At 42.4% G+C, this 23,108-nt stretch overlaps 1 protein-coding gene across 1 annotated transcript in view; it reads left to right on the top strand.

Annotated features, from left to right (window-relative positions):
• The window catches only part of USP13 (ubiquitin specific peptidase 13), a 202,053-nt gene that overhangs the window by 36,507 nt on the left and 142,438 nt on the right, over positions 1 to 23,108 (top strand). The window contains 1 exon segment of the mRNA XM_029615535.1: positions 2,548 to 2,608. Within this exon segment, the coding sequence (XP_029471395.1) occupies positions 2,548 to 2,608 (61 nt within the window).

Below are 23,108 nucleotides of genomic sequence, written 5' to 3'. Positions count from 1 at the left end.
CCAGGTGCCTCCTGGTACCCGTGCTGGACTTGAAGGCTAGAGGGAAGTCTCTTCCGATATTATCCCTTGGCCAGGGCAGTCTGTTGCATTAACAGGGTGCAGGTGGGCAGCAGCCAGGGACTGCCAGGCCCATCTCATCTGCCCAGTTTGCTTCCTTTTGTAGTTCCATAGACCCTAGTTGAGCTCTGGCAGCCATCCCTCCCGCCTGCCCACAGTGACCCATCTTTATAATAATACCTAGTTTATGCCGCACTAAAATCTTGTTCTCCAGAATCCAGTGTAATTCCTGGCCCTGAACTTTTATTTATATTTTTACTGCAAGGAGAGAGCACTGTAACTGGAGTCCACGTCTCTGAGCTGTGGGCTACATTCCTCTTGCCACAGATACCTTGCTGCTGTGGCTTTTTACAGCGGATAAGCTGGAGGGATGTCCAAAAACCTAGAGATGGGTACTGTGCCAGTGTGCCATCTGCAGAAATGCACCTCTCACTATCGATGATACAAGTCAGCATCCGATTTCCCCTGGTGGGTTCCGAGTATTAAGTATTGTCACTTTATTAAGTGCAGCCGGGGAACTCTAGTTAGCTTGTGTACTGGTTTAATTAAAGACATTCAGTTGGGTTGTGAAAGTTTATTGATGTTTCTGGACTGAATTCTATTTATATGGTGATGTTTGTGAGCGGCTCCAAGCAGAAGAGAGAGACACAACTCATGAGCCTTCCTCCCGCTGACACATTCTTGGCTGGTCTGTTGCCACCTGTCATAGCTTTGTTGTATAAAAACAACTCTTAATCCAGTTTGACACTACGTGAGCCACCATGGTGTAGAACAGTAGGGATGGTACTGTATCTCTGTAACAAGCATTGCATCTGCAACCCTGGAGGGAAACGGCGCACACGTTTCTGTTCACATCCATGCTCATTGTTCAAAACGAAAAAACCAACTCATTTAGGGGCTGAAGCATGGTTTGATTTACCCTGATGGGTGAAAGAAAGCCGCATTCTAACTGATGAGAACTCAACCATGCTCTGCCCAGAGTCTCACGGCCCTGGTTTATTATTCCATCTGGCAGAATATGGCAAGGGTGCATGGGATCCAATGGCTTGCTGCTGGGTGATCCATTGGTTTGCCTCTGGATGTGATCTCCCCTGATTACATTGTGGTGTCTGGCATGAAACACTACAAGAAATGACTTGGGAATTCATAGAGAGATGCATGCGGGGAAAAACAAAATAGGAAATGGCAATTTCCTATTTCGTTTCCTTTCATTCTTAAAACAAAATGATTGAAAGTCAGACAATTTTGTTGGTTTTTTTTTTTTCTTGAGATTGCCTTGCTTAGGGACTACACTGAGGTCCAAAGCAGCGGCCACGGCCTGTGCCTAAGTGCATCACCAGCACTTAGGCACAGGCCGTGGCTGCTGCCCGGGGCCTCAGCCAAGACCCAAGCAAAGGCCTAGGCCACAAAGTTTTTCCCACTTACCTTTCCGGTCGGGGATCCCTTGTCATGGCACAGGCCAGACAACAGGGCCGGGTCCTGATGCCAGGGCCTCAGCCTCTGACTTGGCCCAGGCCTCATACTTGTCGTTTTCTTTCTTTGTCGTCCTTTACAGTGATGGTATCTGCTAGGGATGCACGGGCGCTAACTCCAGTTCCTCCCTCCCTCAGTGGAGGGTGCCATTTTAGTGTACGGCAATTCATTTCAATTTCCGTCCAACCAAAATGGCGACCTCAGTTGAAGAGGGCGGCCCCGGAGTTAACTCTGGCATATCCCCAGCAGACGCCATCATTGTAAAGAAGAGAATGACACCTGCTTAGGCCCTGGCATCAGGACCTGACCTCCGGACTGGGTCATGGTGACGTAAGCAGGGGACCTGCCTTTGAAGCCTGGGCTTTGCGTAGGGCCTAGGCTGAGGTCATGGCAACCTAACATGGCTTGCCAAGGAGGCTTCAGCCTGGGTCTAGGCCACTTGTTCGGATTCCCTGGACCAGGTAAATGGGAGCAGAGAAGGATCCTGGCCTTGTCATTTTTTGGGTGGAAAGCAGGCCTTGGGGGGGGCCCTGTTTCTTTTTTTTCTTTGTTTTTTGGGGGGGGGTGGCTTTTTTTTTTGTTCGTTTTTGTTTTCGTTAGTTTAAAAAATGAAATAAACATTAAACAAAATTGAATTTGTGAGAAAAAAAACACCCTAACGAAATTTTAAAAATGAAACCAAATTGTTACCTCTGTGCATCCCAAGAAATAAGCCAGAATTGGCTCACAGCAACTCGTGGCAGATAAGCATAGTTGAGGTACAGTGTGGGCCCATAAGAGACCATTTTCTGCTGTCCTTAATGGCTCACTTTGCTGAGCCACTCTGAAGCAAATGGCACAAGTAGAAAGGACGAATGTGGGGCTGGTTACAATTTGTGGTCAACGTAGCCCAGCTCCCCAGAGGCATCCAGAGTACCAGCTCTGTCAATAGTTATGATTGCCGAGCAGAAGTTAACGTTTCCTGTTTCTGCCTCGCGTATCTCCTCTCTAATTATGCACTTCTCCCTTGGTTTATAGAAAGTAACCGGGGCAGCTGGTGGAGCTTTCCCAAGACGGAGGAATGGCAAGATATTTTTAGGTACTGTATCCATCAACACTTGAGTTGTGTGTGAGCGTGTCCATCCGATGCAGCACTGCTTTTGTTTAGGAATTTATGTATGCAAAAGAAGTGAATAAACAGTTTTATCTTTACTGGGATGAATGACTGAAATAAATCTGTTCACTTCCTAAGCATCTGCATTTTTCATATAAACACATGTATATAGTACAAGAGAAAACTCAACTTTGTCATAAACTCATGTTAAGTATTTCAACCAGAATCAGCATGTGATATAGCACCCGACCTTAAGCAGTCTCTAAACAAGCAAAGTCCCAGATTGTACCCTACTGTGTGTCCATTTGAATTTAGAGCTGAAGAGGGCGTCAGTACTGCTCTTTGCTTCAACTGTCAAATCCACAATACAGCAGCCTCTATCCGAAAGAAAAGCTTCAAATCCTGAAAGGGCACAGTTCAATTACTCCCAAGTCGTCCACAGCAGGGTTCCAGAAAAGAGAACCTTAATCAGCACAGATAATATTTATTAGTTCAGAGCAGGGCAGGAAACTCTGTTCAGGCTGTAGCAGTGATCTGCTGCACATGCCCAATACAATCCAATTTTGAATCTCCTTCCCCCCACCCCCAGCACTTAAAGAGACAGCACTTAAAGAGACAGCACTCTATTGTCTATTGTCTAGAGCAGAGCTTTCCAAACTTTTCATGTTGGTGACACACTTTTTAGACAAACATAATTTCACGACACGGTAATTCAGTCTACTAGTAAACCAGAGGTTAAAGTTTAAACGAACGAAACATATTTCGACAATTTATGTATGTTTCCTTAAATATATACATAAATAAAATGTTTCACGACACAACCTATCTCATGAAAATCTTAAATTTATATTAAAAATATATATTCCAAGATTCATGTTATTGTTATAATTTATGAGAAACAATAATAAAACAAATTGTCTGTCCCCCACACACTCATCTCTCTCCTCCCCCAGCACATGTCTGGCCCCCACACACTCATATCTCTCCCCCTCAAGCACATGTCTGTCCCCCCAGCACGTTTGCCCCCCACTCACTCATCTCTCTCCCCCCAGCACATGTCTGGCCCCCACACTCATGTACCTCGTCTTTTTGATTGTTGCCAGTTAAGTGCTTCACTCCCTTCCATGATCACCAGACACTGCTGCTTGCAGTCAGTACTCCTCATGGCCAGGCCTCATCGGCAGCAGCAGCCAATGCAAGGATGGCTGGGCTCGTTTCACCCACCAAGCCCCCCAAAAAAACGAGATTGACAGCAAAAATCACCAAATAATAAGCAACCCATAAACTGAAAAAAAAAAAGTGAATCTCTAGAAAAAAAAAAGCCCAAACTCGCATCAGAGTTGACCGGGCTTGCGCGACACACCTGCACACTGCAGGCGACACACTAACGTGTCCCGACACACAGTTTGGAAAGCTCTGGTCTAGAGGTATGTTACATATATATATAACAAGCCGTTAAGCTAACGGGGCTAATTAAATTTTTTTTTCAGTCCATTTTCGAACACAGCACCCTTCTATACTTTTTCTCCCTCACTCCCCCTTCCCCTCGTTCACTCACCCCTTCCCTCCACTCAGTCTTACTCACCCTCTGTCTCCCACTGCCTCCCTTCCCTCAGTTACTCCCCACCCTCAGTCACTCCCCACCCTCTCTCAATCCCATCCCCTCTCCCTCAGCCCTCCTCCACTCCCTTTTTCTCTGCTCCACAACGTCTTACCCTTCCACTTATTCACATCACTCTGTCTCTCACCTCCCTCCCCTCCCTCCCTCTCACTCTCCTTCCTTGCTACTGGCCGCCGTTCCTTGTCGCCGCCGCTACCGCTCGACGCCGCCATGTTGATATCCAGCTGACGCTCGCTGAGGCCGACATGCTTGCCCGTACGTGCGCAGTAGAGCTGCTCTCTGCTACGCATTTGCAGCTCGTCGGTCAAGCTTCGTTTATTAGGTTGATATCAGCCCTACTCTGTGCTTTATGGAGAGGGCCATTTAGCCAGCATAACTGGAGCTCTGCCATTAGAGTTATCTGCCATATATTTACCTGCCTTAATCTCCCCATGGCAGATACCTGCCTTAATCTCCCCATGGCAGATACCTGCCTTAATCTCCCCATGGCAGATAACTCTTATGGCAGAGCTCCATTTATGCTGGCTAAATGGCCCTCTCCTTATAGCACAGAGTAGGGCTGACATGCACAAATGGGGATCCTCCTTTCATGTATTCTGCTATTTGGGTTTTTGTTTTAGTGGGAGGTGCGAGGGACTTCAGAGTTCAACGTGTGCATTAAAGAAAAAATCTGATAGCTTTGTGGTCTATTTAGTTATATATTTGAAGGAGGGTTGGTTTTTTTTTTTTTTACTGTGGATGCGTTTAGTCCATTTGAATGCACCAAAGTAAAAATTAACAGAAAATATATAAGGCAGTACCTTTTTTCTGGACTCCTTTTTAATCTTGTATATATCTATTTTGTTTTTATTTGTTAACCTTTTTGTTTCTGTTTGAATTTGGCTGTAAGGCTGTTTAATACTATGGGAACACAGCAAGCAGGCCTTGCCCCGGTGTTGATCAAGCTGAGGTTGGCACGCAGGATCATTAGTGGGGCATGGCAGCAGCGAAGCAGTAAAACTTCCTTGTACTTCACTCATGGTTTTCTCTGGTTTAGTAGCTCCCCAGTCACTGGCGTTCTAGGTGCAAGGGGCCCGTGTCAGAGACTGTTGTGCTCTTCCGTCCAGCCAGTCCTGCATGGCTTTGTATTGTAGCAGAGCAGCTGCGCCGGGATAGATTTAGGATGGAGCATAGTATTCCTTCAGCAAGCCAATGAAAATCCAATCCCCCCCCCCCCCCTTCACCAGGATCCACAAGCATGTTGGGTGTTTGCAGTTTTGTTGTGGGCTTGATTTCTTTAAGACATTACAAAGGCCAGAATACATCTACTACTGGGAGGTGAGAGTAGATGAACTTCCCAGGACATCAGTATTGTGTGCAGCACTGAACAGGATTTATAAATCAGTTAGCAGCTAAAAGAAACCCAAGAACAGCTGGGTAAACCTAGAAAGAGCTCTCTTTAGAAGTTGTACCTAAGGCAGTGATTGACAGTGGTTTTCAACGAACAAGACATGCTTTCAGGCCGGTGCAATATCGGGTGCTGAGGTCAGTGCGCCGCTGAACGTGTGGTTGGAGGGCTCCTTGATGCACCTGCCTTCTCGGTGGCAGCACCCGCTCTCTGGAACACCTTTCCAATGGAACCCGGAACGTCTTACCGCACTAAAGTCCCGACTCCTTCTGAAAAACTTTGTTAAAACAGGCTTTTGGATAACAACGTTGATATTGGTCCTCCTGCGAAAAGTGTCTATGCGGTGATTTTGTTTGTGATGTAAATATGTGTTTTGTATTATCTACACGTTAATCCGTGAATGTTTTATTTTGTACATCGGTTAGGCCATCAGTATTGGGCGATAATTTTTTAATAAATGAAATGCTCTAGACTTAAGCCCGATGCAATACCGGGATTAACACGTCCAAAACGGCTAATAGCGCTCGTCACATGTAAATGAATGTGATGGAGGCTATTAGTTACTACGCCCGATGTAAAAAGTTACCCCGCACTGGATGCGCATGTTTTTAACGCTCAGAAGTTAACGTTAGCTCAGGAGGTGCCCCAAGTGATGCAAAGAAAAGCAGAAAATACTGCTTTTTTTGTTGTTCCTCCAACTTAATATCGTCGCGATACTAAGCAGGAGGAACCACAGAAGCAGAAAAAAGTCATTAAAGGAGTCAGGTTAGGAAAAGAGACGCTCAATTTAAGTGTCCATTTTGCTAACCTGCGCACAGCTATGTCGTCTGGGTGCTCGATGCCATGGACTTGCTAGGGATGCACAATTTATCCCTAGCGCGTCCTTTTAGCGTGGCGGCTCATTTTGCCTATTGCATTGTGCGCGCGTTTAAAAAAAAAAAAAAAAGCCTCCAGTTTGGATGCACGTTTTTAGCGTGTCCGTATTGCATCGGCCTGTTTCTCTGCATGTATGAAATACGAAGAATTGGATAAAACTGCAGCATCAGCAAACTCCTGGACACTCTGTTATAATGCGCCAACTTCCAGCCACTGTTTGCCATCCGTGTGTCTGGCTGCACCCGCTATAGCTAGAAGGCCCCATGGGTCGCTTTCTGTGCTTTCCCCTTCCCCTTTCAGGCTCGTGTGCTCATAGATTGGCAGGGGGGGGGGTGGGGGCCCCCCCCCCCCCCCCGAGCCCCAATCACTCCTTCCTTCCTCAGCACCCAGGGCAGTCTCCCTTCTTGTCCACTCCTTGCAGCGGCCCCGCCGTTACCCACCGCGTGCAGTAGCAGGGACTTACGTTGCTGTCCTCTGTTTTATCCCTCCCTTTCGTTACCTGCCCACGGCGGCGATGACCCCCACGAGATTGTGGCAGCACCGGCTTCCCTCGCAAAATGCGCTCCAAACCATAGTTCCACACTTAATCTTTTTTTTTTTCTTGTACAGCGAGGTGAACGTCCTTGGCAAAGCTTGCCCCGCAGTCTAATTATACCGCACTGGGAGGGGGGACTGTGTTCAGCTGGTAACTGAGCTAAATCTGAACTCGGCGTGTTCGGCCAAGCTCTCCCCTCCTCCACATTGGCTCACAGAGCGCTCTTCCGCCTATCACCCACTCAGCTGCCCTTTTCCGTCAGTGCACTTTTACTTTCACAACCATGTGTCTGAGCAGGTGATCCTTGCAGTAAATGGACTACTGCTCAAAATAACCAGCTCGGCCCATCATCGTTTGAGAGGGCCTCAGCACTTTCTGTGTGGTGTCTTTTTTTTTTTTTTCCTTCCTCTGCTTCCTTCTCTCCATCCTGATATCTGTAATCTGAGTATAAATCTGTGTTGAGGGTTTTTTTTTTTTTTTTGGAGCGCCTGTGTGAGACACTTGCTGGTGAATAGAAACATAACAGCCCCTAGCTGGAAGGTATTGTTGGCATGCTGTGCGTTCCCCCGTCCTCTCCGTAATGTGGCAGCGCCTCCTGTTGGCTGCTAATGTTTTGTGTGGTGGTGGTGAGTGAAAGACTTTTTTTGGCGGGGGAATGGGAATGAAATCCTCTTTCCCCTCCCCGCATTATCCGTTTCAGATCCAGGCCTCCGGACTGTTCCTTGCTATGCTATATTGAGCCATTTGCAGGCCTTCTCCCCATAAATATCTCCAGAAAATGGCTTACGAGTAGACACTTAGTACGTAGAGAACAATTTTCAGAGCTATTTACCTGGCTGAAGATTGCTGTTACCCGAACAGGCTGAAAGTGCAGGTGCACGTATTTTTAGCCAGCTAGAAGGGAGGTGGTTTTTTGGGGAGTGGGATTAGAAAAACACACAGATCGTATTTTCAAAAATGCGTGTGATTTCTTTTTTTTTTTTTTTCATTCAAATTTTGCCCCCACATAAAGCAGATGCAAAGTCTGCGGCTCCTTTCTACCAGTGAACAGTTTTGAAGAAAAAAGTCCACATGTACATCCCCCTTGGAAAAATTAGATATGGAATTTGCACCTAGGTGGGGAGTTCGAAAATTGTGCCTCCTCCCCCCCCCCCCCCAAAACCATTGCCAGATTTAAATGATGGTCAAAAGTAAACAATCACAAATAAACTTGCAAGTTATTTTCTCTGCACGATTCTGAAATAGCGTGTCTTTGTCAGCAGATGTAATTGCCTGCAGCTCCTGGAAGGAAAAAGAATCCACAGGAAATAATTTTTTTTTTTTTTTTAACTTGTGGGTAACGTCCTCCTCCCCACTCAAAGTATAAAATGGAAGAAGAGCTCCGGGCGCCACCCCTGCTGCATCACCAATAATCCTCTTGAAAAGCCTTCTTAACGCTCAATTTCTGTTAGTCTGGGACTCTAAACAATTCCTGTATCAGTTTGCTTATCAGATCGATCCAGATATGTCGAATTGCGGACAGAAAAAGAAAAAAAAATCGAAATGGCCGGATGACAAAATGACTTGACAGTCAAGACACTTCAGGCCCATCGGTCTTAGATGACTCCGGCAGTGATAAATGCGCCAGACCAGAAACTGGAAAAAATAAATCAAAATATCACTGACCCATCCACCGACATAGGCAGGTGGATGGGTACTGCCGAAGCCAAATATCCCTTGTATCGCTGGAAAGACAAGTAGCTGCATACGAAGAAAAAGTGATCTCTCGAATAATAGATCTCGCTGTAAGAATTTAAGGATAATTGGGCTGCCAGATTCGTTAGGTTTCCACCAAGCGATAGTCACTTGACAGACCTGGCTCCCTAATGTTTTGCAGTTGCCCACGCTGAACGGTAAAGCTACAATGGAGCGTGCTCACAGACTAGGCCCCAAGTTTTCTAAAAATACACTTCAGAGGGTGGTTTTGGCGAGATTCTTAAATTATGCACACAAACAAACTCATTTTAACATCAGCACATAAACAAGAATCATTGCTGTATAATACTCACAAAATCCACCTGTTTCAAGATTTCTCTAATGCTGTGGCTCTTGAGAGAGGAATTCGCTCTGGTTTGCGCTGACCTACATAAGCGTAAAGTCTGATTTCAATTGCAATATCCTGTAAAACTCCGAGTTTGGTTTGAAGGGAAAATTTTCCTTTTATGACTCAGCGGAGGAGGCTAAACGAGTCTTCCTCATTCAGAATTCTACAGAATCCAGCTTGGATGCAAACAATAATTTGCTGAGACAAATTTGGTAAAGTTTGGGAAGCCTGGATTTGAGATGACTACTCAGATTTTGCACTGAACTATAAAGTTGTGTTATGCTAAGAGGCAAAAGGATGCATGGTGAGTAACCACTTTTTGATAACCTGTTATTTGGTTACTTAATCATTAAGCTGTTATGGACTGGTGATTCATAAAACTGAACATTTGACTTTTTTTATTTTCTTTTTTGGCTGATCATATTATGGCAGCCTACATCATGAGAGATACTGTGCCTCACTCACTTGATTATTATGGTTTGGTGGGGCTGGCGCCCTACACATCTGTTTCCTGATCTGATCTATGTAACATTTCAGTGATTATGGTGCCACATTCAATGATTGATTGTTACTGATGGGTGTGTGTGTGTGTGTGTATTTTTTTTGGGGGGAGGGAATTGTGCTGGTTGGAGTATAACTATGGGAGCCAGAGAATTCTACATGGTTAATGGTTGATTCTTATTTCTCTTGTCACTTTGCCCTTCCTGGGTTCTTGTTCTTTTTGTGACATAATGTGGACTATGGAAGACTTGTCTGCCTTTATAAAAGGGACAGTATGGAAGTGTTTCATTCGTTGAGATACCAGTGTTTGACCTCATTTTCCTAATACACTGAAAAATGTCTGATCTAAAGTTAATTTCCTGGTATGTTGCTGGTCTAGGCAAGCGTATTAAGAGAAAAAAAGTTCTTAGTTATCTACATATGCTTAAATGTTCTAGCATGTTTCTTCAAGAAACACGTTTACATGATGAAAACATATTAACTGAGGCAGTGGCTTCCCCCAAGTATATTTTGCTTCTGGGACTACAAAAAGTAAAAGGGTGGCTACTTTGAATAAAAAATGTATCCTTTTAAATTGGATGAATCTATTGTAGATGAAGACGGATCTGTACTTGGACCTGTGCTTTTCAATATATATAAATGATCTGGAAAGGAATACGACAAGTGAGGTTATCAAATTTGCAGATGATACAAAATTATTCAGAGTAGTTAAATCACAGGCAGACTGTGATACATTACAGGAAGACCTTGCACGACTGGAAGATTGGGCATCCAAATGGAGATGAAATTTAATGAGGACAAGTGCAAGGTGTTGCATATAGGGAAAAATAACCCTTGCTGTAGTTACATGATGTTAGGTTCCATATTAGGAGCTACCACCCAGGAAAAAGATCTAGGCATCATAGTGGATAATACTTTAAAATCGTCAGCTCAGTGTGCTGTGGCAGTCAAAAAAGCAAACAGAATGTTATGAATTATTAGGAAGGGAATGGTTAATAGAACGGAAAATGTCATAATGCCTCTGTATCACTCCATGGTGAGACCGCACCTTGAATACTGTGTACAGTTCTGGTCGCCGCATCTCAAAGATATATTTATTTATTTATTTATTTAAGGTTTTTATATACCGGCAATCATGAAAACATATCTTGCTGGTTTACATAAAACAGGAGTGCAGTAGATACATCAAACTGGAACAGAGGTGCCCGAAGGTGCAGTTACATTTAACAAGGGTAGCAGAACTGGGATGAGGAGGAAGAGAGAGATAAATTAGTAACGCTTAAACAATATACAACTTAAATACTATGTACAAGAAGGATGGTTGAGGGCTGCTTGCTTTGAGGAGGAGATAGTGAAGTCATTATATTGTGTCCGGGAAGGCTTGCTTGAACAGCCAAGTCTTAAGTCTTTTTCTAAAAGTTGGGAGGCAGGGCTCCTGTCTGAGATCTGATGGAATGGAGTTCCATAGGAGAGGACCAGCTGTGGAGGTGGCATATGGTATAGTTGCAATGGAGAAGGTACAGAGAAGGGCAACCAAAATAATAAAGGGGATGGAACAGCTCCCCTATGAGGAAAGGCTGAAGAGGTTAGGGCTGTTCAGCTTGGAGAAGAGACGGCTGAGGGGGGATATGATAGAGGTCTTTAAGATCATGAGAGGTCTTGAACGAGTAGATGTGAATCGGTTATTTACACTTTCGAATAATAGAAGGACTAGGGGGCATTCCATGAAGTTAGCAAGTAGCACATTTAAGACTAATCGGATAAAATTCTTTTTCACTCAGTGCACAATAAAGCTCTGGAATTTGTTGCCAGAGGATGTGGTTAGTGCAGTTAGTGTAGCTGGGTTCAAAAAAGGTTTGGATAAGTTCTTGGAGGAGAAGTCCATTACCTGCTATTAATCAATTTTACTTAGGGAATAGCCACTGCTATTAATTGCATCAGTAGCATGGAATAGACTTAGTTTTTGGATAATTGCCAGGTTCTTGTGGCCTGGTTTTGGCCTCTGTTGGAAACAGGATGCTGGGCTTGATGGACCCTTGGTCTGACCCAGCATGGCAATTTCTTATGTTATGTTCTTATTTAGAGAACTATTTGCTAAAAAGAAATCCTCCGATCTGTATATGCACCCAATCTATATGACCATGACTATATGACCATTCAGTATGACCCTGTAATATTAAGAGGGGATTTTAATTGCATTGTGGACCCCAAATAGATAAACAACAAGTAAGGAGAGGTGACTCTGAACTCAAATAAGAGGGTACCTTTTTTTATGCTCTCATTTGGTTCTTCTTGACTTATGGAGAATACTTAAGCCTATATCCAAAGACTTTACTTATCACATGACACCTGTACCCGTACTGACTATATTCTGTATTTTTGCTATATTATTTGCTGTATTTAACAGCTTCACTTGTATATAATCCTTTCCTCCCTTTTCTCACTCTCATTTTCCCCTATTTAAATTTATACCCCTTCATTCCTTTTTCTCCCCTACAGTTTTCCCTTGATACTATAATAAGTTGTGTTATTACAACTAATCCATATTATATTATCTATATATATCTATTTATATTTTTATAACCTGTTTTTGTTAATGCATTTAACTGTTTTAATGTACTGGTTCCCAGTTGTTATCATACTGTTTATGTACAACGCAATTGCGTATTTTTTCGTTCTCTGTACACCGACGTGATATCTCTGAGCGGCGGTATATAAAAACCAATAATAAATAAATATATTCTATGTTCAGAGTCTTTAATAGGATGAATGTATTCAGAATTGAAAATATGGTGCTATCAGATCATAGTTTAATATCATATATATATATATATATAGCTCTATATACTAATCTATCTTTGAATTTTGTACATAACCTTATCCTATTTGCTACTGTTTTTCTCTTTCCCCACTCCCAATTACGACACTCCCAGTTATATATCCCCCCCTTAACATATCTAGTTTTGCTTTATTACTGCGTTTTTATCGTTCATTGTTCCATGTAAAGGCAATGCCTACTTATACCTTGGTTTCTAAGTTACATGTAAACCGACACGATGTACAAACGGTTGTCGGTATATAAAACTGTTTAAATAAATAAATATTATCCAGTGGTGGGGAGGCTGCTTTGTCGTCTTTGTGGAAGATGCCACCCTCTTTAGTTTTGGATAAAGACTTACCTGAGTTTTTAGTAAAGTGTTGGAAGAATTATGAAAGTCAAAATTCTATACATAAAGATAACCCAGTTTTGTACTGGGAAGCATGGAAAGCTGTGATGAAGGGTAATATTACTGGTTATATCATAAGGAAAAAATGGAAATTGAATGCAGACATTTTAACATTAGATAAGCAGGTCAGGAGTAAAAAAAATTAAAGTGGTTACGCACACTCTTTACAATTCATAAACAAGAATAATTGATTGCCCAACAGATTAAATGATTTGCTTCACTGTAAGGCTGGATATTCTATTCATTCTCTTAGACATAAATTTTACCTCTATGGTAACAAGGCTGACCAGATGTTATCAAATCTTAAGACTCAACAAGGATCCCGATACATAGCAGGGATTGAAGATCAGAGAGGGTATTTATTCATATCCCCAAAAAATATATGCTCAATCTTTAGGGAAATTTATGCTGCCTTATACACTGCTGACCTGGAGAATGCAACACAAAGAGAGGAGTTTGTTCGTCTTCCTCACATCACCTAGATGGAATTACATAGGCTAAATGCCCTGTTTACTTCCTTTGAAATTTTGCACGTCATGGGATCTTAAATGCTTCAAGGCACCAGGATCCAATGGGCTAGATGCACATTATTATAAGACTCTAAAGGATTTATTTGTAGAGGACCTGCGGGCTTTGAGTCTATGGCCAACAAGGTTTCTATGCCTGACTCTTATCTGTAATGCAGTGATAGTTGTATTTCCTAAACCAGGCAGAGATCCAACATTAGCTAGTTCATACAGGCCAATATCACTCCTAAACTTGGATATCAAAATTTATGCTTCTGTACTTGCCAATAGGCTAAAATACATCTTGCCTTCTTTAGTTAATAAGAGCCAAGCAGGGCTTGTGCATGGTAGGAAGTCTACAATTAATGTATGGAAACTACTGTTGGCCTTGGAGTAGTGTTTTAGGGGACGGTTCACAATCCTCTTTTAGTAGGCTTTGGTGCTGAAAAGGCCTTTGATAGGGTATATTGGTCTTTCCCAAAGCACACTTTACAAATTATGGGTTTATCTGGGTGTATATTTGACCGTACATGTACTCTGTACTCTAATCCCACAGGACAAATATTGGTAAATGGGTCCTTGTCTGATTGGTTTAATCTGAGGCTGGGTAGGAAAGACAAGAGTGTCCCTTATCCCCACTTTTATTTGTATTAACTTTGGAGCCTCTGATCTATCATTTACTACCTCATCCTAACATCACTGGCATGGGATGTGGCTCGACCTATCTTAAAAATTATTTGCAGATGATATATTGATGTCTGTCTCACTCAAGTATCTCCTTGCCAGAAATGTTAAAAATATTTGAAGTCTATGGTTCTTTTTCTGGACTGAAACTTAATTTAGATAAATCAGAAGCACTAGACGTGCTGGGTACCTTGCATCATGATTGGCCCAACTTCCCTCTTAAATGGAAGCTTCGCGCTCTCAAATACTTACACAATGACCCTTCCCAATGGTGTTCTATAAATATTACCTATTTTGGATACTTTTCAAACCAAACTGACTGGGTGGTCAAATCTTTCACTTGCCTTGCCAGGTCGTATAGTTTTAATTAAAATGGTATCACTACCTAAATTACTCTATTTTACAAATGCTTCCTATTCTTTCTTCTAGATATATTAGAATTCTTTATAGACTTTGTTCTCAATTTGTATGGAAAGGGAAAAAACCCAGACTATCTTTGGCTGAATTGATGCTTCCCAAAGAAAAGGGGGCTTTGAGTTTCCCTAACTTTAAACTTAATATGGCTTGTCTGAGGTCCCTGGGAGATTGGCTTCTACACTCTAATTTATACAAACATAGAATATGAGATGCATAAATTAAGAGGCCTCAACATATAAGAACATGCCATACTGGGTCAGACCAAGGGTCCATCAAGCCCAGCATCCCATTTCCAACAGTGGCCAATCCAGGCCATAAGAACCTGGCAAGTACCCAAAGAACACCAGTATTTGGTTCCTCTATATCCCCCATAGTTTCCTCAATGTGGAAAGCATGGGGGTTTATATGGGAGAAGCTACACCTTTCCTCAGATGTGTTGGGGTTCGTCCTGTTGGTAGGTAATATCTTTTCTCCTGGCAGCATTCATACTAGATATCAAGAGTTACATATACAGGCTTTTCAGACTTTCTCATTTTCTCAATGCAAACAACTGTTACAGTCGTTTTGCTTAAAGCCAATTTCTGTTTACAGGCCACAATCTAGACCGTTTTATTTACTTACAAATTCACAATTGTCTTCCTTGATGGAAAATGTTTCCTCTCCTTTAACCTCCTCAGAATTTAAAGTTTTAATTCAGCTATACAAGAGGAAGCATTCTTTTATCTATGATTTATCTGTATCTCCACACCATTTCTAAATATCAGAGATTGGGCGTTTTACCTGGGAGTTGGTGAAATGTTATAGGATGTGATATTCATATTAAGGATGTTAGTTTAATAACAATATCTAGATGCTCAGAAAATGTTATACATAGAGAAACTCAATTTCGATTTATACAACAAATAATTGTAACGCCAATTCATGCTTACAAAACAGGTTACTCAAATTGGTCAGCCTGTAAGAAATATTCTCAAGAACAAGCTACTTTTCATTGTATGTGGGAATGCTCAATAACTTGCTCGGTTTGGCATTCAGTAATTGGGGCATTGATGAGCTTGACGAAATACCCTGTTTCTATGACCATTTCATTTATTTTACTGGGTCTTGATGTTAAGGTTTTTGAAATATCCCCCCAAGCTTTTTCCTACTTAGTGGTGCTTGTAACGAAACACTGTATTTTACTACATTGGTTGGAATATAAATCACCAACCTTATCGTTGTGGCATGTTAAAATGTATGAGAGATTAGTTGGAATATCGTACTGCTACTTTGCCTACTGACAAATGTCAACTATTTCTGGACGGCTGGACCCCGTACCTCCAAAAGTTGCCCAGAGAATCTATGGCGGTAAAATAAGGACTTCGTGAACAGGGATCAACAGGATTGATTCCTCATGAATATGAAGATTTGGGACTCCTAAATGCAAATGTGGTCTTCGGTTATAGTTTTAGAATACAAGCTCTACAGAATGAACGTGTTCATAGTTATACAAGTAGTTTCTCTGGGAGAGTTGGGAAATGGAGGTGAAAGTGTTATGTTTGGATAGAAAAAATCACCATTACGTCTTTTCTTGCATTTGTTACTATCAGGCCGATTCAGTACGGTGCGCTCAAATCGAGCACACCATTAGCCCCCGTTTGGATGTGCGTTTTCCACACGCTATTATTACCCCTTATACAGTAAGGGGTAATAATACAGTAAGGGGTATAGCGCGTGGAAAGGTGTGTCCAACCCCCCCGAAACTAATAGCGCGCGCTCAACATGCAAATGCATGTTGATGAGCCTATTATTTAGTCCCGCTCGATACAGAAAGTAAAATGTGCAGCCCAAACTGCACATTTACTCTCAGAAATTGCCTGCCCAAAGGCAGGAGTTAATTTCGGCTGGCACTGGGAAAGTGTACAGAAAAGCAGAAAAAACTGCTTTTCTGTACACCGTCCAACTTAATATGATAGCGATATTAAGTCGGAGGCCCCCAAAAAAAAAAAAAAAAAAAAAATCTGCCCACGACTTGCAGGTTGGAAAATGGACGCTCAATTTTGCCGGTGTCTGTTTTCCGAACCCGTGGCTGTCAGCGGGTTCGACATCAGACTCCGGTAAAATTAAGCGCCAGCTGTCAGAACAGCGCTGACAGCCGCCGCTTCTTCTGCCAATAATGGAGGTGCTAGGGATGCGCTAGTGTCCCTAGCACCTCCTTATTAGCGTGGGCCCCGCATTTGCATACTGAATTGTGCGCCCAGGGGAGTGGCCTGGGCGTGCGTTGGGAGAGAGGGCGTTCGCCTCGGAGCGCGGCTCTCCCGCGCCTTTTACTGAATCGGCCCCTATGTAACTAGACTTTTGCATTGTTAATAAAGAAATTTACAAAAAAGGAAGAATCTGGCAAATGTCCCAAAGAGCGTCTTGTAGAAATGTTTTGGTTGTGCGGTGTTTTCTGTAGCGCTTATTTTCCTTCCAGAAGTCGTATGAAATCAAGACTGCAGTTTTTAAAGTGATTTTTACACAGGCAAAAGTCTGCTGTCTCAAAATGCTCTCACTCGCCCTGGCTATAGATCCCCTGACACATGGACTCAGCCACAGTGACAGGAGGCATTCCTGGGGGGGGGGGGGGGGGGGGTAACAACCTCTATGGATGGCATTTTTAAATCTATCACAAATCTCACCCCAGTACCACTGTATTCCAGTCACCCTGATTTGTATATCCACAATTCAAACAACAATGGTTCAATTCTAGGTCAAATTTTTAACACCAACTTTGGTTCACAAATTACTATGTTTGCCAAACAAAGCAAAGAACTTGAATACTCATCCATTAAAGATTCCCGACACGATCATGTTTCGGACAGCGTCCTGCCTCAGGGGATTCACTATAATCTCAGCACAGCACAGCACTCTTCCAAGAACATCATCTATGGTCCAGCATTTTGAATTCTTGCTTCTACTTCTTCGTTCCACACGCGCGGTTTCTCCTAAACCACGCTCGCTTTTAACATGGCGGCACTTCAGAGAGTTTATTTTATGCCAGTTAATGTCTGTGCAGCAGAGAGGTGAAAGTGACCCGGCAATGCGGTTTCATCCCCAGCAGCAAGCCTGAAAGCGAAAGGAAGCAACGTGTGGTGCAGGGTCCCAGGGGCTTTGTCTCCGTGCAGATGGGTTGAAACATTCCCCCTTCCCCTGACTCCATGGGCAGACTATGCCCCATTTCATTCATTCGTTTATTCTTTCTGTTAAAAACTTGAAGCAATTTGCAGCAAAGCAGGTGGCACAATTCTATGTCAGTAAACATCAGCAAAACCTACACATCCATTGTAAAAGATGTGGGCACAGACAGCCCAATCCTTCTCCAGCATTTTAAGCAGTTCTCATTATTGAGCAGGACACCCTTCCCCACAAAATAGATAAAGCTGTCTGAGTCCCACTCCTCGAGGGTGCGATGCAAACCTTTTGGCCTGGCGTTCCTCAGGAAGGCTTTCATTGGGCGCTCTGGTGAGCTGCTCCTTTTTTTGTTTTTTGGAGATGCAGATGCTCTATGTGGTGGCCGAGGAGTATTAAGCTCAGCCCTAAATATTTTTGAGACCGGGATTACTCTGAAATGCAAAGAGTTTGAGGAGACTGCTTTTTTCTAACCCCCCCCCCCCCCAAATTCAGTCCTTGCCTTGTGACGGTGTCTTCCATGAGTTCCAGGAAACAGTTAGCTATAACAGAACATAAAGACCTTTTGGAGGGGGGAAAGATATTAATTTTTTTTTTTAAATCCAGTTACGTTGGCTTTTCTGTGATCGTAGTTCTCAGATTCTAGCTGGCCTTCATTGGCTTCCGATAGCCTGGCGGGTGAAGTTTAAAGCCCTCCATGATCTGTCCCTCCAGCCATTGTTTCTTCTTAAGCAGACCCCGTCCCACCTGCTGTCTTCGCTCGTCATCTCAACATTTGGTTGAGATTCCTTCGTTCTACCTTGCCAGATTGGCAGCCTCTCAGAAGTGGATTTTTTTTTTTTTTGCATTACAGACCCTGCTCTCTGGCACAGCCTTCCAGTAGCCATTAAGCTGAGAGAGAGATCTATTATGGCTTGGGAAGATTTTAAAGACATAAGACACATCTTTTCTCTCTAGCTTTCCCAAGCTGTATCTGTTATAAATCTTTTTTTTTTTTTTTTTTACCTTAGTTCTTTAGCTATTTTGGTATGTGTGTGGTTTTTGTGTTGGATAAAGTGTATTGTTATGCTGTACTGTGTTTGTTGATTGTAATTTGCTATTGGTGGATCAGCGTAATAGAAATTGTTTAAATAAAATAAATGTGATTTAAAATTGTAAAAGTAAAACCACAGAACACGAGTTTTGCACCTTTATTTTATTTTTCTCCCCTACCCAAAACTTTTATCTGGACCTAAAGAAGGTAATCCACTCAGTAGGAAGATTAAGCTTTAGAAGAACATCAGCTGCTTTTTCCAGCACAGTATGGTTTCCGGAAATCTCATAACACCGAGACCCTCTTAATCTCGTTATCTGATACCATTCAAAGAGGCTTCGACCAGAATACCTCTTATTTACTAATTCTGTTGGCTATCTCGGCGGCATTCGATACCGTCAATCATGAAGCACTTATCTCAAGATTGCGAGAAATTGGCCTCCTAGATAAAACATTGGATTGGTTTAAATCTTTTCTCACTAATAGATCATACGTAGTTAAATTGGGAACAGTAGAATCCGAGGTAGTAGACCTCCATACTGGAGTCCCACAGGGCTCTTCCCTTTCACCAACTCTGTTTAATATTTATATGGCCCCATTGTGCAGATTCCTAGCGGGTCTGGGGTTGGTACATTTCTTATTTGCCGATGATATTCAGATTTTGCTACCTATAAAAGATTCCCTATCGGCCACATTGAAACTCTGGGACATGTACTATAAATCAATAAAACAACTTCTTACACATATGTCATTGGCATTCAATAATTCCAAAACTGAAATACTGCTTATTTGTAATAAGGTCACAGAGAAAATAGAGACAGACATCTTAACTTGTCCCCCTCCATATAATATTCAACACGAAGCCAGAGATTTGGGTTGTATCCTTGACTCTGAGCTTAATATGAAAGCAACAGTGAAGGCCATTATAAAAGATGGTTTTCATAAACTGCGAGTACTAAGGAAACTGAAGCCATTGTTGCACTCAAACGACTTTCGAATTGTTTTACAGGCCTTGATTCTACCTAAACTAGATTATTGTAACGCCCTACTGCTGGGTGTGCCAGTATCGACTATCCGTCCGCTGCAATTGTTGCAGAATGCCGCGGCATGACTTCTATCTGATACAAAAAAGTTTGATCACGTTTCCCCTGTACTGATGAAGTTTCACTGGTTACCGATCAAGTGCCTAACTTTAATTCATAAAGCCATATATGGTAGTAATTCAGAATGGCTAAATGCCTCATTGCGCATTCATGTCCCAGTCCGGAATCTGAGATCACTAGGTCAAGCCCTATTGACAATACCATCACCCAAATTAGCCCATCTCGGTTCAGTGAGGGAGAGGTCCTTGTCACTGGCAGGAGCAAAGATGTGGAATTCCTTACCTGTTGAAATTCGTACAGAGGAAAATATCAATAGCTTCAAGAAGCAGATAAAAACCTGGTTATTCAAGCAGGCTTTTATTCAAAATAATTGACCCTTCCTACCTCAGTTTTACTCAGCGGATGAGATAGAATAAGATTTGTATAAAGTGTTTGGAAGATTCCTGTTGGAGTTTGTTGCAGCTTCATTTGATTTTGCAACTTTATTGTAATGCTTGCTTTGTGCAGTTAGTAAATATCTGATGGGGATGGTAATATCTGATGGGGATGGTAATTTAGGGCCTTTTTTTTTTAAGAAGAATCTTCTCTGCTGTAATTTTCCAGCCCATTGATTAGAATGTGGAAATGCACAAAGATCTGTTTCTTTGGGTCTTTTTTTTTCTGGATTCTAGAATATTTTAAGTCACCTTGGCCCATTAGATGTATTTAAAACCAATTTTTGCTTATAAATGAGCAATCCTTGTCTGATATTCTTACATAAGAATTCTTCTAGTTAATTTTAGAAAAGACATGCACCTGCCAAAAGAGAGAATACTGAAATAATCCTAGGATGACTGACTGTCTGGCACAGACTCAGCCTGTGACTTTCACACTCTAGTACAGGGTGGGGACCCTCTGGCCCACTGCTTAATTTCATGCAGCCTGTGGCAAGACCCTCGGAAACAGTTGATCCCAGCAGGAGCTCCTGCTTGCACCTCTCACTTGCTCATCCACCTCTGCCCTGCTTCCTCTGTCAGAACAGCTGATGGCTCATGCAGCCCGTCATGTACAAAAGCTTCCTGACCCCTGCTCTAGAAGGCCTCATCCAATGTAGGAAAGACCAGGGCTGGAGCTTACTGGAAGTATAACACAGCAGTGAGAGCTCAATGACTGGCCTGTTTGTGTGCACCAGTCACTGTGCAGCCTTGAGCAAGTCACTTAGGCCAGATATACTAAGTATTTCCCCTATATACACAAAATGGGGAACAACGTTTAGTATATCTGGCCTTTTAGCTGCTGCGTGCAAAAAAAAAAAATTATGCACAAGAGTAAATCTCTGCAGGCAAAATTAAATTAGCCCTCCCCCCAAGATGACCAGACTATCTTTATTTGCAACATGAGAAATAATGCTGCTGGACCAATATCTCCAGGTATTTGGGCCATTCTGTGAGTTTTGGAGAACAGAGGCCCTTGTGCACTGTTAGACAGTGAACTCTTTGCATGATTACAATGTCTTTGTCTCGAGTTTTCTTGTACAGTATGATATAAAAATGGTGGTACATTTAAAGTTTAAAAGAGCCGCTCTCTGTTTAGATTATTTGTGATATGGTTCACTGTTTGTTCTAGGGTTAACTTTCCCTAAGGTGTTCAGTTCTTTGGGGACAGAGCTTTTAATTTGTAATTCATTTTTTCTTTTTAATTCTATTGTCTGGTTTACTAGATCGTGTGCAAGTACCAATTTTAGTTGTTCATCTGTTGTTTCTAGACTGCGCTGCAAACCACTACTTAAGCCCTCCTGCTGATGTAGTTATCACTGGGGGTGGGGGCTGGCATGTGACGACCGACCAGGATTGTCTATCATGACTCCTGCCTCCTATCTCGCTGGAACATCAGGTCTCTGTTCCTCCTCGGCTCCCACTGTGATGGAGCTCTCTATGGCCATTCTGCCAGCTTAGATAACAGCAAGAGGCTCTGGGCCTCTCTCCTCCACAGTTGTTGTCATGTGTCGGGGCAGGGATTGAAGAGCCAGCATGTGATGCTGTAGGTGCTACGTGCCAGAAGTGCACACATTCCATCACATGCACGGAGTGCAATAAAGGTGCTTCTTTGTGTGCTCCTTCATGTGCACTGCTGGCCGCCGTCGTTCCTGATTCCAAGCCAGACCTTTCCTCTACACCTACTGTTGGCAGTGCCTTTGGTCGATCTCAGGCGATACCAGCTATTTGTGGGAGAGGAAGGTATGGTCTTAAATCATCTCTATTCTCAGAGGCAGAAGCATTGTTTATCAAATTAGTATTTTGTGTAATCCCACCCAGGCCACTACGTTTTCAAACTAAGATTGTCTTGATGAACGCTCAGACTATCAGAAAGATTTGTGTGACAGTCTTGGATGAGAGATGCTGACAATGTTGTTTAATCAAACTTGCATTAATGGTTATTTAGTAATCTCTCAGCCGCGTGATAAGAGGTGGGTTTATTAATCCTTTATAAACATCATATTGTAATGTCTGTCGAGCACCATGTTAGAAGCTCAGCATATAAAGTGCTCATTTTTGTCTTCTCATGCATTCAGCATATTGTCTGATCTGTTGCCTCCTATACTTTTTAGCCACAAATTTCTCTCCAATATTTGAAATGTTGCTGAGTTGTAAGGATAAACCTCTATAATGTGTTATTGGTGAGTTCAACATTCATCTTGAACTGTTTCCTTTTGCAGTCCATGTTAGTCTTCCTTGAAGTTATGGCATATCTTGGGTGGCAGCAGATTGTCAACACTCCTACATATAAGTTGATTCATACTCTGTATGTAATCTTTATTAATGCCTCTGTTTTTGTATACATTTTTGCAAAATTTATCCATTAATTAAGCATCCTGGTTCAATCATTTCCTGTTAACCTTTTATAATCCGATGTTGGGTCATTGTGTTCTGCATGTGTCTATGGGAAGCTCCTTTAGCAGGAGAATTCAGATTGACATTGATCAGTTTAAGGAGTTAGAACCTTCTCTGACTAATTATGACTGTGCTTTTGTTGAAGCAGCTGTCGGTAATTGGGATGAGTTCCTATTAAATCTCCTTGATAAAATTGCTCCTGTTAAAACCTTCAAGGTAAGGAAGGAGAGAGCCAAATAGCTCACCTCTGACCTCCATTCATATGAGGTGTACATGGAGCGATACAGAGACATTATGACATTTTCTGTTTTATTCACCATTCCCTTTTTAATAATTTCCAACATTCTGTTTGCTTTTTTGACTTCCGCAGCACACTGTACCGACGATTTCAATGTGTTATCCACTATGATGCCTAGATCTCTTTCTTGGGTGGTAGCTCCTAATATGGAACCTAACATTGTGTAACTACAGCAAGGGTTATTTTTCCCTATA

This window comes from Rhinatrema bivittatum, chromosome 9, assembly GCF_901001135.1.
Source record: "Rhinatrema bivittatum chromosome 9, aRhiBiv1.1, whole genome shotgun sequence".
Taxonomy (NCBI): domain Eukaryota; kingdom Metazoa; phylum Chordata; class Amphibia; order Gymnophiona; family Rhinatrematidae; genus Rhinatrema; species Rhinatrema bivittatum.
The sequence above is the reverse complement of the archived record's forward strand: the minus strand, read 5'-3'. Positions and strand labels throughout refer to the sequence as shown.